Here is a 13745-nt window from a genome sequence, read left to right on the forward strand (position 1 = left end):
CAGTGAATCAGTGAATCTGATGTGAATGTACACTGTGAATCAGTACAATCTGTGGACAACCAAGGTATCCATGGATTAGTTTTGCTTCCCTTTCAACAAATATGTGCCAAGTGTTGGGCTGGGAGGTGAGGGGCCAGAAAGATGACTGGTCTGGAGCTTGCCTTCTGGTTGCTGACAATCTTATGGGGGAAGTAAGACACAAGTGCACACAGTGGGAATCCTAGGCAAAAGAGAGAGGGACCTAGTATGGCTGCAGGATCAGGGAAAGCTTTCTGGAGGGGAGGCGCTGAGCTGAGCTTTGAGGAGTGGGGGTGTCCTAGGGTGATTCTGAGGGATGTCCTCAGGGTTTCAACTTGGTGGTGCTGGTGACAGAGATGGATCTGATGGGATTGGGGCTGGGAACACCATGTGGTCCAGATGAAGGTGGAAAGAAGTCCTGTAGTTTCCAGAAATTCTGTCCTAGTCTTTGAAAAGAGGTTGAGCTGGAACCACAAGACAACATTTGCAGGTGTCAGAATGAAAGGATTTTTAGGGTACAGTGGAGGAGAGGACGAAAATTTCCAGACTAATCCAGAACTCAGGATGGTGAAGGAAGAAAAGACCTTGAAGCAGAAGTGGTACCCCAGATAGGAACTTTGAGTCAAAGGAGGAAGTGCTTCCTTACAAGGAGGGCTACAGCGATTCTTCTGGCCCCAAATATTCGCCATGTAGGCCAATTCAGCAAAACGAGTATCGAGGAGGCGTTAGTGGCCTCGTTCTGGAGGGCGCCCTGGGGACTCAGGAGTGTGCCCCACCGCGTTCCCCTGCGGCGATTCCAGCTCGCTGGCTCCGAGGATGCACAGGCAGATCCCGTGCAAACTTCCTGGAATGCGGCTGTCACAGAGCAGCAGCTAACCCTGGGATGGGTTCTGAAAAAGTGTTGTTCCTTTTTCCTCCTGATCTTCCCTCTCCTCCTAGGGAACCTGAGGCGATCTCAATGCGCTTGGCCGGAGGAACGGTACACGAAAGCCCGTGGGGCGCCTCGTTCCAAGGTCAGGTCCCGGGCGTCGAGTGCCGGGGCTTCTGCTGTTTCCTGAAGTGTCGCCACGTGGGGGTGGGGGACCTTTCGGCTGCGCGGCCCCGCCCCCCCCAGCTCCTGCAGCCGCCAACGGCTACCTAGCCGGTTAGGAACCTGCCCACCCCTGGCAGGGCCATCCAATCGCCGGTCGCGGATTTCCCTCCGCTGGCGCGCGGCGGCGGCGCGTGGGTTCGCGCGCGGGCTCGGGCGGCGCGAGCTCGGGCAGCGCGAGCCCCCGCGCGCCGGGGAGTGGCGCATGCGCGGGCGTCCTACGAGCCCGCTGAGGCGAGCCGAGCCGCGGCGGTACTGAGAGCCCAGCGGCGGAGCTGTTAGGAAGCGAGTGGAGGTGCGGGAGCTGCGGCGGTGGATAGGTGGTGAGCCCTCACCCGTGCCGCCCAGGGCTGCTTGGCCGCCCGGGGAGCCTCGCGGTCCAGACGTGGCGGTGGCAGCGGCGGGGGCGGTGTCCCGGCCGGCCTGTGAGGGATGCGCCGCCCACTGCCCCGCGCCGCCTGACCGCCCCCGCTTCGGCTCGCGGTGCGCCACAGCCGGGCCCGCGGCCGTCTCCGCCGCGCTGTCTCCGGGCCTCCGAGCCCGCGGGGCCGCGTCCGGCCCAGCCATGTGGACCCCCACGGAGGAGGAGAAATACGGCGTAGGTAGGTGAGGCTCCGGCCTGGCGGCGGCGGGGACCCTACAGAACGCGCACGGGTACCTCGGCCACGCCTCGATTCGCACCCGCGTGTCCGGGTCTCTGTCCGCAGGCTGCGCGGCCTCTGCGCGGGGCGGGTGCGGGTGCGGGGTGGCCACGGGGCGCGGGGGTGGGCGCGGGTCTCCTGGCTGTCCCCGCTCGTCCGGAAGGCAGCAGGGGGCGCTGGCGGCGTGGCCTCAGCAGGTGCGGCCCGCGGGAGGGGCGGACAGGGCCAGGGCAGCTGCCTGAGGTTTCTGGTGCTGGGCACAGGGCGGTTTCTACCGAAGAAACCAAATTCTGAGGTTGTCTTTTCTTTACTCCAAACCCTCGATTTTTCATGAGTTTCCGAACCTAAGTTGATGAGCCCAATGGCTATTTTTGGGCTGGAATCTTACAAAAATGGGATGAAAAACGTTGACATCATTTTCCCAGCTCAAAATGTAGACATTTGACTGCAAATGCTTGATCCATTTATATTTGTTTTGCCTTCTGTAAGAACGAATTGCCTTATAACGGGAGGTGTTTTTAACATGTAACTACGTAGAGTTCAGTGTTTTATAAAATCACAATTTTGTTTAAAAAAAACAGCAACACAGGTTTTAGATGAGACCATTGTTCCTTTTAGAATCTTCTTTTTGTCTAACAAAGCTAAATAATTATTGTAACATTCAACTCCATTAAAAAAGAATATACAATAATTTGAGAAGGGGCTGAATGCTAGTTTTATTATGCAAGTGTTTTGTGGCAGTTATAGGATAGGAGAGTTTAGCCACAGTGTATTGTAAGTCACCTGTCATCTTGTTTATTTAGAAACAGATTTAAAATGTTGAGTGTACAGGTCTTTTTTTATTTTTGTAAGTTTGTAATGGAAAATTATAGAAAGGGAATCTGTCTAAACATAGGTTTTGATTCCCATTTTTACTGCAATTTGATCAAGATTTAGTTCAAAATTCACTGTAAAATAACTTTTTAAACTGGCAGTGGTAACAAATGTTTTGGAAAACCACCAGGCAGGTTATCAATTAAAAATTGAATTTATTCAAGTTTGAGGACCTTCAGAGAGGTCTTCTATGCTGATAGAAAATCTTGTTTTGAAAGGTGACTTTCTAAAGTTTTAAATTAGTTATGCTGTAATGGCATAATAATGCACGATAGGATGGAAGTGATAAAAGAAACACTAGTCCTAGAATCTCTGTTGAGAAGGAATTGGGAAATGATGTGAAGAGCCGGGATTAACCTCTGGGGACATTTTACCCTTTCTCTTAGAGCATTCCTTGAATACTAAATAGATTCTGTGAAATGAGGAGTTGATGGCCTATCTTCTCCATAGCTTTCAGAACTGCTTAACTAGAATAACAAGTAATTGGTGTAAAAGTGTCCCATGACACTTAAGTGATAATTTCTTTCCTTCTGGGGAGGAACCCTCGTGTAGTGGAGTTGGCAGAGTTCAGTGTCTCGGCTTCTCTTTACTGGTGCTGTAGGCAAGTTATTTAACTTCTTTTTCTTAATGTGCAAATTGGGTATAATATTTACCTATCTTAGAGGGTTGTGAAAATCAAATGAGAGCATACCAAGTGCATAATAAATATTAATTTCTTCTTTTCCCCTTAGTGCTTAGAGTAATGGTAACATTAGGTTTTTTCCCTCAGGTGTGTTAGTTCTTAGAAGGAAGCAAGGCAAGGTAATCAAGGTAGGCATATGTGATCTCAAAGCCCTAGGATATGATGTGTGGTTTACTCAGGAAGGTGGAATGAGATTTTTGCATTCCTAGGACTGGGGGTTTAGCTTTAGAAAGATTATTCCCTGTGGAGGGGCACAGCATTGAGCACAGCATTGGCCACAGGCAGGACTTAAATGCTTATTAAATGAGAGAGGCAGTTATTGTAAGACATTGCCTTAGCAGCTCTAGTTTAGTGTAATTTAGATGTCCTTTTTGCCAACGAAGGCAACTCTCTCCTTGTTTCTGTCATGGCTTTCTGCTTCTGTCCCCCCCTTGATTATAGTCTAAAAGTTCTTGTATAAGTTGTTTAAAATCCAGGACACATTTTCATCCTTAATCGCACTAAGGCTACATTCTAGGCCTTTTCATGAAATCCAGTTTACTCTATAATGTAGCTTAACTATTATATTTGTAATGAAAAAATGCAGTCAATTTTTTTTAAATATGGTATTTCAGCTACATTATTTAAGTGCAGTGAGGGTTAGCTTGAAAATCTAACCATAATCATTGTTCCTATGAGAAAATCTTTGAGTTTCAGCTTTGATTTTTATGACCAATTTGGAGCACAGATTTCTATTTCTACTTGCCAACTCATAATCTTTACAGTGAGAAGGGAAATTTGTACTTAATTCCCATCAATTAAGAGAAGTGTGGGGAGGAGGGCTTCCTTTTGCTCTGATGTTGGTGAGGGAAGGAGTCCCCTTTTGAAGCAATTGAAAGGGGTTTTCTCATTACAGCTGATCTGTATTTGACATTGGTAAGGGTTTTGAGATCCTGTAGTAATGTCTTACTGACTTTTCAAAATTTTATAATGTAAGAATGCTCTATAGAATTGTGACGTTTTTCAGTTATTTGATTTATTCATTTAGGACTAGGTGATACCGGAACTGTTCTTTCCATTGTAGTAGTTTGTAATTGTCTTGGGTGGGGGGCACTACTTTTTTTTGAGCTTCTACATTGGGCCGGTTCGTATGCAATATCAGAGGTTGTTAGTCCCTTTGTGCCCTTCAGCAGTTCCCTTAGTTTTCTTCTTGGTAATGAGCAACATTTTGTGATATCCTTGACTGTCTTGTTTTCCTTCTCTAGTATTACTAAGGGCTCTTATTTAACGAACGCTTTTGCTCATGTTTTGTCTCCTATGCCTCTTTCCCTCTTAGAGAATCTCTGCTTTTCTTTCTGTTGCCTTGAATGCTTGGAAAGCCCTGCATCCTTCCATTCTTTATTCCACCTTTCTGAGAAGCATCCTTTCTGTTCTAAGCACTTTAGGTGAGAAAAATCCAACTATTTTGTAAAACGTCTGTCTTTCTTCTTATTGATTGCACCAAAAGTAACAAATATAGAAATGAAACACCAAGAAAATACTTTCCAACCCACCACCAACAGCAGCAACAGTAATAAGCACCAACAAAAAGTAAAATAAGAATATTTGTAGTAAACTCCTAGAATAGAAAAGCAGCCAAGGTTTGAGTGCTTATGTATTAGTTTGGCACCTTAGAAATGGAAGCTGCCTCAGAAGATGATCTTGTTTATTCCCTGCTCTCATGAGGTAAATTTTTTAATAGTTCAGGCTATTTGTTGCTTATTCTTTCCTAATCTCCACTTAGTAGACATGAAAATTTTTTCTCATTACCAACCAAAATACCTTATATTTTAGTTTTGTAATCTTATATTTCTTTCTTTTTTTCCTGATTTTAAAAGTAATACATATTTTCTGCTTTATATTTACCTTATTTCCTCTTGCTTGATTTTTTCCCAGATAAGGGAAAAAACACCACACTAAAAAAAAAAAGTCCTAGGTCTTTGAAAGAAATTTATATTGTAAAGATCCTGTTGTACAGAGGAGTCTGAAGGTGAGGAAGCATTTGGTCCATGAAACCACATCTGAAAGAACCAGTGATCACAAAATTGCCCTAAATCGGTTGGTAAACTCACTGAAATAGCATGAGGGCAGTGGGCTCTATAGTTGCTCCATAAGGGAATCCCAGCCTAGAAGTTTCTGTTAGGGCCCCATACCTCTCCTAGTGGTAAAGCCATCCATTAGAGTAGAGATGTTATATACCCAGGACTTTATTTTGTTTTGGAAAGTGATGGTGTGCTCGATGTTTTATGATCAAGGAGTTAGTGTTTACAGAGGACTTCCACATCCATGATTCCACTTGAGCCTTACATCATAAATGTCTCCCTTCTTTTTTGAACAGATGAGAAAGAAGCTTTAGCTCAGAGAAGTTAAGTGACTGATCTAAGCCGTTAAGTGCTGAGTTGAGATTTGAACCTAGGATTTTGGGATTCTAAGCCACACCTTCTTTCGTTACACGATGTTGCCTCTGAGATAGATTTGTTAGCACTGTATGTCTCTGACTCAAAATAGGAGACATACTCTACAGACTTTCCATTTAAACTGGATAGTTATATTTAAGGAATTTTATTTCTGTATTGGACATTTTTATAATACTACATAGTATTTACTGAATGTAATGCCTTGCATTGATAATTAGTACAGGTAGAGGGCATGGCAAGTTCAGATGGCATTTTTTTATATTGCATCCTAGGAGTATGTTGGGTACCATTGCTCTCTTTTAAGACATTATTAGTAGAGATGAAAGAGGTTTAATTTAGCAAACATTGAGTGAGTGCCTTCTCAAACCAAGAAAGGGATTTGTTTTATCTCTTATTCTGTGAAGCAAACAGGACATAATCAACAGGAAATTATCAACATTTTAAATACAAGGTTAATATGCAACAACATTCAACAGACTATTCAAATGTCACAGTTCATTTTATTATGGAATGTTATAAGAGAATGTGCTTTGGAAACATTAAGCTAAACTGTAAACATGGTACTGTTTTATCTCTGACATTTTTAGGCATTTTAAAGCATGGCAGTTTCAAAAGAATGGTCATTGAGTTGAAAGTATTTTATATTCATACCATATTTCAACATTGGTGCTGAATTCCAATTTTTAATAGTTTTTCTTTTGAATCTTGGTTTGGATTCTTGTGTCATTATTCTTGATTATAAGAGTGAACAGAAATTTTTCCCAATATGTCAACATTATTAGATAAGCTATATTAGGATTTTAATGCCAATGTTATATTTTTGCTCTAATGAACAAACCTGTTTATGATTATGCTCTCAAAGCCCCTCTTGACAGATTTTGTATAGAAAAGCAAGATTAAAAAAAATTCATAAATACATTGCCAAATTATTTTACCTGTGGCCCAAATACTTGTAATTGATTTGCTATGTCACACATTAGAATACTTTAAAGTTAATTACTATGTTGGGAAATGTTCTGAAGCTTCCTGTTCTCCTACTTATCTACAGGGGGATAAAATCCCAACCTCCTGCTTCCATCTGTTCCTCCCTCTCCCTTCAAACTCATTCATGAGCTCTTGCTCTTTGAGTGAGAATCAACATTGATGAAAGAATTAGAGTATGATAAACTCAGAACTTCATAGTACAGATTTATTATCATACCTCTAACAGATGTGCATTTGGCCTTTATTCAAAGACATCTTGTGACAGTGCCTTCACTACTTTTCATAACAGCCCATTTTGTTGTTAGCTGTTATTAGAATATTCTTCCTTATTGAATAGAATAATGACTCTTAATTTCTTGTAAGTCCTTTTTCTGTGGCTGCATATAAATAATTTGCATGGCAACCATTCAGTAATTCATACAATTTGTTAACCATATAGAATCTTAGAGCTAAAATGATGTAAGGCCCCAGAGCTGAGATGAGTTGTAATAGCTAACATTCATTAAGTGTTTACTATGTTTCCAGCACTTCTGTGTTATGGTTCAAATTTGCTTTTTCAGTTTCATCTGCTGACCTTCTTGTACTTTACACTTTAGCTGAACTGAACATTTCCCAAGTCCCTCTGTCTGGAATTATTTGTACCAGTGCTGCCATGTATCAGGACCATTGCTGGCCTTTAAACACTTCTGGTTCTTTGCTGCATTGTGCTTTTGTTCATATTATTCCTTCTACAGTCGTGCCTTCCCCCATGTCTTTCTCTTTTAAATAATTCTCTGTCAAAGCTCATCTCAAATATTATTATCTTTGTAAATCCATTTCTAGATCTTTGTTCATACCCCTCCCCTTCTTCATCCATATATATTTTATTTTTTTTTAAATCCTATAATACTTTGTACCTTATCATGGTATTTTATTTTATCTTTTCCATTAGTCTGATGTCTTTCTGATTTTTGACTATAATCTACAATAAGAAATATATTTCAGGTTATCTGGTATATGTGTGTATATGTGAGGGCATATATATATATACATACATACAAAACATATACATGTATATGAAAAAGTTAACCACAATTTCATGATATAGTATGTACTCTTAGTATGTGCTCTGCACAGTGTACTTTGATATTTTCAATTTCATTAAAAAATGTTGGTGGCAATTCACTAAATTGTTTGTAACCAGTGTTTTTCTTTTATTTTTATTCTTTTTATTTTTTATTTTTTTAATTCAATTTTATTGAGATATATTCACATACCATGCAGTTATACAAAGTGTACATTCAGTTGTTCACAGGACCACTATATAGTTGTGCGTTCAACGCCAAAATTAATTTTTGAACATTTTCATTACCACACACACACAAATAATAAGAATAAAAATTAAAGTGAAAAAGAACAAAGTAAAAAAGAACACTGTGTGCTTTTTTTTTTTTTTTTTGCCCCCATTTTTCTACTCATCCATCCACACACTGGACAAAGGGAGTGTGGTCCAGATGGCTTTCCCAATCACATTGTCATCCCTCATAAGCTGCATTTTTGTACAATCGTCTTCAAAATTCAAGGGTTCTTCTGGGTTGTAGTTTGATAGTTTCAGGTATTTACTGCTAGTTATTCAAGAGTGCCCACCAGAGTGACCTCTCGGCTCCTTTTGGAATCCCTCTGCCACTGAAGCTTATTTCATTTCCTTTCCATCCCCCTTTTGGTCAAGGAGATGTTCTCCGTCCTGCAATGCCAGGTCTAGATTCCTCCCCAGGAGTCATATTCCACATTGCCAGGGAGATTTACTCTCCTGGGTGTCAGATCCCACATAGGCGAAAGGGCAGTGATTTCACCTGCCAAGTTGTTTGTGACCCATATTTAAAAAAACTCTGCTTTAGGCTATAAATTCTTGAAAGCAGGGATTGGACTGTATTTATCTTTATATCCTTGGCAGACATAACAGTATCAGGAATGTAGCAGGTTTTATACATGTATTTGTAGCATTGAATTGGGCATTTTTATTAATGTGACGCAAAGTCTGATTTTTGGAGGCTTTTGAGCTGCCATTTCACTGCTCATATTGAATTTATAACAACTAAACCCTAGTTTTTTAAATTTCATACTGAAGTCAAGCTAAGATCTCCCCCATCCTGAATTGTAGGATTGATATTAAACATGAACATAAAATTTTAGTTTCATTTTTAAACAATTTACATTTATTTCTATTACATTTCATCTCATCGTATTTGGTTAGTCAGTGTGACCTGTCTTTTTGAAGCTTAAGTCACAGATATTAGTATCTTTTTCTTGCTGCTTTAGCTACACATTTGATAAGTCTATCTTCTGTCTTTTTCGACGTGGCCAATAAAAGTGTTGAACAGACTGAAAACATTTTATTTCCTAGATTAAAGTGTCCAGTGTATTATCAAGTAGATTTTGCTATGTTGTGTTTTGAATGCAGATTATCTGGATGTCTTCTTAAACATTTCATGGCAGTGCCAGTTCTGCCACCCTTGTGAACCTGATAGTGTTTGAGGTTAGTGGGGCTCCTGGCCAGGGCTGTGGTCTATGGCCAAGGTGTTTTAGAAGGAAGAAAGATGCTTTAGCAAGGAATAAAGATGCTTACTTTTAAGTGTTGGGAGTGACGACAAAGAAATGTTAATATTGAGAAGATGATAACTCCATTTCCATTCTTCACATACAAGAGGAAGGGTGATACACAAAACTTTACTTGAGTTTTATTTTTGACAATCTCTCCATGTTCACTATACTCAAGGTATGCTGAACAACTCACCCTCTTCCAGACAGTTCCACAGCTTTCACCTTTATTGGTTTGCTCAGGTCATGATAGAAATGCTATGACTACCTTTCTTTGCTTATGAATGCCAACTTGAAAGCTCTGTCTCACCTCCTCTTTGATGACTTCCCCAACCTTGCCCTATATAAATAAATGCTGCTTCTTGGTCCTACTGCTGTTGGTACCATCTGATATAGCACTAATCAATTGCATCTCTTTGCCTCAGGAGACTGAGGTTCTTGGGGAAGAGGAATTTTGTCTTCATGTTAGTATCCCCAGGACCTGAGTGATCAATAAATGTTTAAATTAGGGGTTCAACCTAATGAGTTTTATTTTACCTTGTTAGTCCTCTATAGTATTTTGAAAGGCAGGTTATGAGTCCGATTATAATGATTGTTAGAGATCCGTGACATCATGAATGCATTTTTTTTCTTGGCCTTTGTGTTAGCAAGGTTTACTGCCAAGTGACTGATATATTAGGTATCAGCCGAGTTCAGATGACTGATTTTGGGTGGGAGCCTTAGGATTCCAGTATAATTCCATCTGACCTAAAGTTTCACACTTATGACAACAGTGATTCCAAGAAATCATGCAGCAGGTAATTGGGATGCAGTTTGAATGTATACCAACGAAATCTGTTTTATTTGACATCTTTGGGGAATGTTGTGTACTGGGTGAGTGACTCTTCCAGAGGACTCAAGGCTAAATCATTAAAGACACCAAGAAGATATTTCGTCTATTTTTGTTGGAAATTTTTCTAAAATGTAACATATTCTGTTCTTCCCTATATTGTGAAATATGTTGAATACTTATTTGCCAGGCTTCTATCACTAAAACCACACAGTGGGTTGGTTTAACAACAGGAATTTATTGGCTCACGGTTTCAGAGGCTAGCAGTCCAAATCAAGGCATTGGCAAGATGATGCTTTCTTCCTGAAATCTGTAGTATTCAGATACTGACTTAATGCAGTCCTTGGGTTTCCCTGGCTTGCATTCCTGCCTCCCATAACATGGTGATCTCTCCTTCCGTCTTCTCTTCCAGTTTCTGCTGGCTTCTGGCTGTATGGCCTTCTCTCTGACTTTTGGCATCTGGTTTCTTCTCTTTAAAAGGTCTTCAGTAATAGGATTAAGACCTACCCGGATTCATTTGGCCACACCTTAACTAAAAACAATGTCTTTTAAATTGTTTATTTATTTACAAATGATTTCACACCCACAGGGATACAGATTAAGAACGTGCCTTTTGTTGGGTTATATAATTCAGCCTATCATAAATACATTTGAGCTTTTTCTTTTTCTATGTAACATTTTCCCTCTAATTTCCTAAGATACATAGTCATTATAGAAATCTTAGTAAATACAGAAAAACACAAAGGAAAAAATAAAGGTGGTATCTTATTTCTGTTACCCAGAGATAACCACTTTCAACATGTTGGTATATCTGTCCAGTCTTTTTCTAAATATATATTTAAGTAGGCATTTAAAAGAAATTTAAGGTCATACCATATGTATTGTTTTATCTACTTTATTTTAAACCTATTATGCTAGAAACATTTTCCTATATCTGGAATGTTTACTGTCTTAATGATGGCATACTATTCCAGAATATGCTAAAATAATTTACCTAATCTATTTCTGAGCAGTTGGTTGTTTGAATTTATTGCCAAATTGTCCTCCAGGACAGTGAAGGTACTTATTTCTCTGTATCTTTGTCATCATAGGGCATTATTTTCTCCAAAGATTTGCATTTTCAAAAATTTCAAAACTGATGCATGTTTGATAGGAGTAAATCTCAAGCATGACAAAAGTAATGCATCCCTTACTACCAGTTCCACTTTTTGGGCATTAATTATTTTACTGAACTTTCTGATTACTTGATGTTTTTAATATGAGCAAGTGAGTATGATGGTAATGCAGTGATGCTTGATTGCTTTCTCTCTGAAATCTCGAAGAAAAACCCTAATTCCAGTTAGTGGTTCTCTTTTTCATATTCTCATTTGTCTGTGATGCTTTTAGGGGATTTGGGGATATGTGGGACTTTTTGACTCACTGCCAATGACTTGAAACTGTTTTTTTTTTTTTTTTTTAATTATTCTATCTCTGCACATTTCTTTTTCTCTGTAGCTACTTCTGGTATTTTCCAGTTTGCCAATCACTCATTGCTGTTGTTTCCTGTCCCAGCCATACATTTGTAAGCTAGAACTGAATTGAACTTGGTCATGGGAAACTGGGTAATCAAATATGTCAGAAACTAAAGTGTCAAAAAGATTCAGTGCCTTTGCAATAATTCAGTCTGTTAAAAGAACTTTCTTATTGATGGTCAAGGTTGGGCCCTTAGGGACAGTAGCAGTCTTTGGGAGTGATACAGATTTGGTCTGTGCAAAGAGCAGTTTCCCTTCTGTGTGGTTGTATGTAGATGTGACATCTGGCCTGCTGTAACCATCTTAGTGTCATAAGGAGAGCCATTCCAAGGATGGCGATGATGCCATGGAAAGCAGCCCACTTTGATGGAAATGAGCTGGTCCTTGGTGGTGCCTTTGAGCCACGAAGTAAGACTAGCCCTGTTTTAGTTTCCTGGCTGCAAAAGCAAGTATCATATAATGATTTGGTTTAAACAACAGAAATTACTGGCTTGTGGTTTTAAGGTTAGGAGAAGTTGAAAATCAAGGCGTCAGCAAGGTTATGCGCTCTCTACAAAGACTGTGGCATCATGGGGCTGGCTGCTGGTTTTGTCCTTGGCTTTTCTGTCACATGGCATTTCACATGGTGATGGTCTTCTCTTTTCTCCACTTAGTTCTTCTGACTTCAAGCTTCTTCCCGTATCTTTCCCTTCATGTCTGAATTTCATTCTGCTTCTAAAGGACTCCAGTAATCTGGATTAAAACCCAGCCTGATTCAGTTAGACCACACCTTAACTGAAGTAATGTTTTCAAGAGATCTTATTCACAGTGGGCCCACATGCACCAGAATGCTGACCAAGACCAAGAACATGACAAACTAGGATAAACAGTTCAGTCCACCAAAAGCCTTAAAGTCTGCTCTATCACTAGACCTTCCAGTTACATGAATCCCCAAATACCTTTAATTATTTAAGCCAGTTTGGGTTAGGTTTCTATTATTTACAGTTAGAGGCATCGTAACAGATTTAGCCTCCATTGCAGCAAGAATTAAAAAAAAAACAACTGAAGAAATGATTGAAGAAAGGCACAGAAGTATGGATTGTGGAGTTCAAAGTCTTAGGTAGGGACCAGGAAGGAATTTTTTTTTTTTTTTAATCGATGGGGGAAAGGAAAGAAGCACTTAGGGGGTGCTTGGAGCACTAGGGATAGAAGGAAGGAACCTTTTGAAAATTCGGGAAATCTTTTGATGCATTTAGGTGTTGTACTGAAATAGTTAAGCTCTAATGAGACAGTAGATAGTGATACTGTGGTGGTTCTGCAATGTACTCATTGTTTTTACTAATTTACTTCTATAGTAGCAGGTTTTTATGTTAGGTATTGTACCGGTTTGAGTGTATTGTGTCCCCCAAATGCCATTATCTTTGTGGTCTTGTGTGGGGCAGACATTTTGGTGATGGTTGGATTTGCTTGGAATGTGCCCCACCCAGCTGTGGGTAATGATTCTGATGAGATGTTCCCATGGAGGCATGGCCCTGCCCATTCAGGGTGGGCCTTGATCGGTGGAGCCATATAAATGAGCTGACTTGAGGGTAGGGAACAAACTGAGTGCAGCTGGAAGTGATGTTTTGAAGAGGAGCAAGCTTCCTAGAGAGGAACGTCCTGGGAGAAAGCCATTTTGAGGCCGGAGCTTTGGAGCAGACGCCAGCTGCCTTCCTAGCTAGCAGAGGTTTTCCGGATGCCATTGGCCATCCTCCGGTGAAGGTAGCCGATTGCTGAGGTATTACCTTGGATGCTTTGTGGCCTTAAGACTGTAACTGCGTAGTGAAATAAAACCCCATTTTATGAAAGCCTATCCATCTCTGGTGTTTTGCGTTCTGCAGCATTAGCAAACTAGAACAGGTATGTAGCTTAATCTTTTTTTAAAAAAATTCAGTTTTATTGAGATATATTCACATATGATACAGTCATCCATGGTGTACAATCAACTGTTCACATAATGATCTTTTAAAATTTGCTAACCTTTCACCTCAATTTTTCTCTTTCTTTTGTAGCAAGCTTGCTTATTCCACTTAGCTCAAGTTGCTGCTTGTTCAAGGCCTTCTGTGTGTCGTTTATATTTATTCTGT

At 40.4% G+C, this 13745-nt stretch overlaps 1 protein-coding gene across 7 annotated transcripts in view; it reads left to right on the plus strand.

Annotated features, from left to right (window-relative positions):
• Positions 1–1324: 1324 nt before the first annotated feature.
• The window catches only part of DOCK3 (dedicator of cytokinesis 3), a 639207-nt gene continuing 626786 nt past the window's right edge, over positions 1325–13745 (plus strand). For all 7 annotated transcript variants that reach the window (XM_037797176.1, XM_037797183.1, XM_037797213.1 and 4 more), the window contains exon 1: positions 1325–1710. In XM_037797176.1, the coding sequence (XP_037653104.1) occupies positions 1674–1710 (37 nt within the window). In that variant the 5' untranslated portion in view covers positions 1325–1673. The remainder of the gene's footprint in view (positions 1711–13745) is intronic.

The sequence above is a fragment of the Choloepus didactylus genome, chromosome 1 (genome assembly GCF_015220235.1).
Source record: "Choloepus didactylus isolate mChoDid1 chromosome 1, mChoDid1.pri, whole genome shotgun sequence".
In the NCBI taxonomy this organism is placed as follows: Eukaryota; Metazoa; Chordata; class Mammalia; order Pilosa; family Megalonychidae; genus Choloepus; species Choloepus didactylus.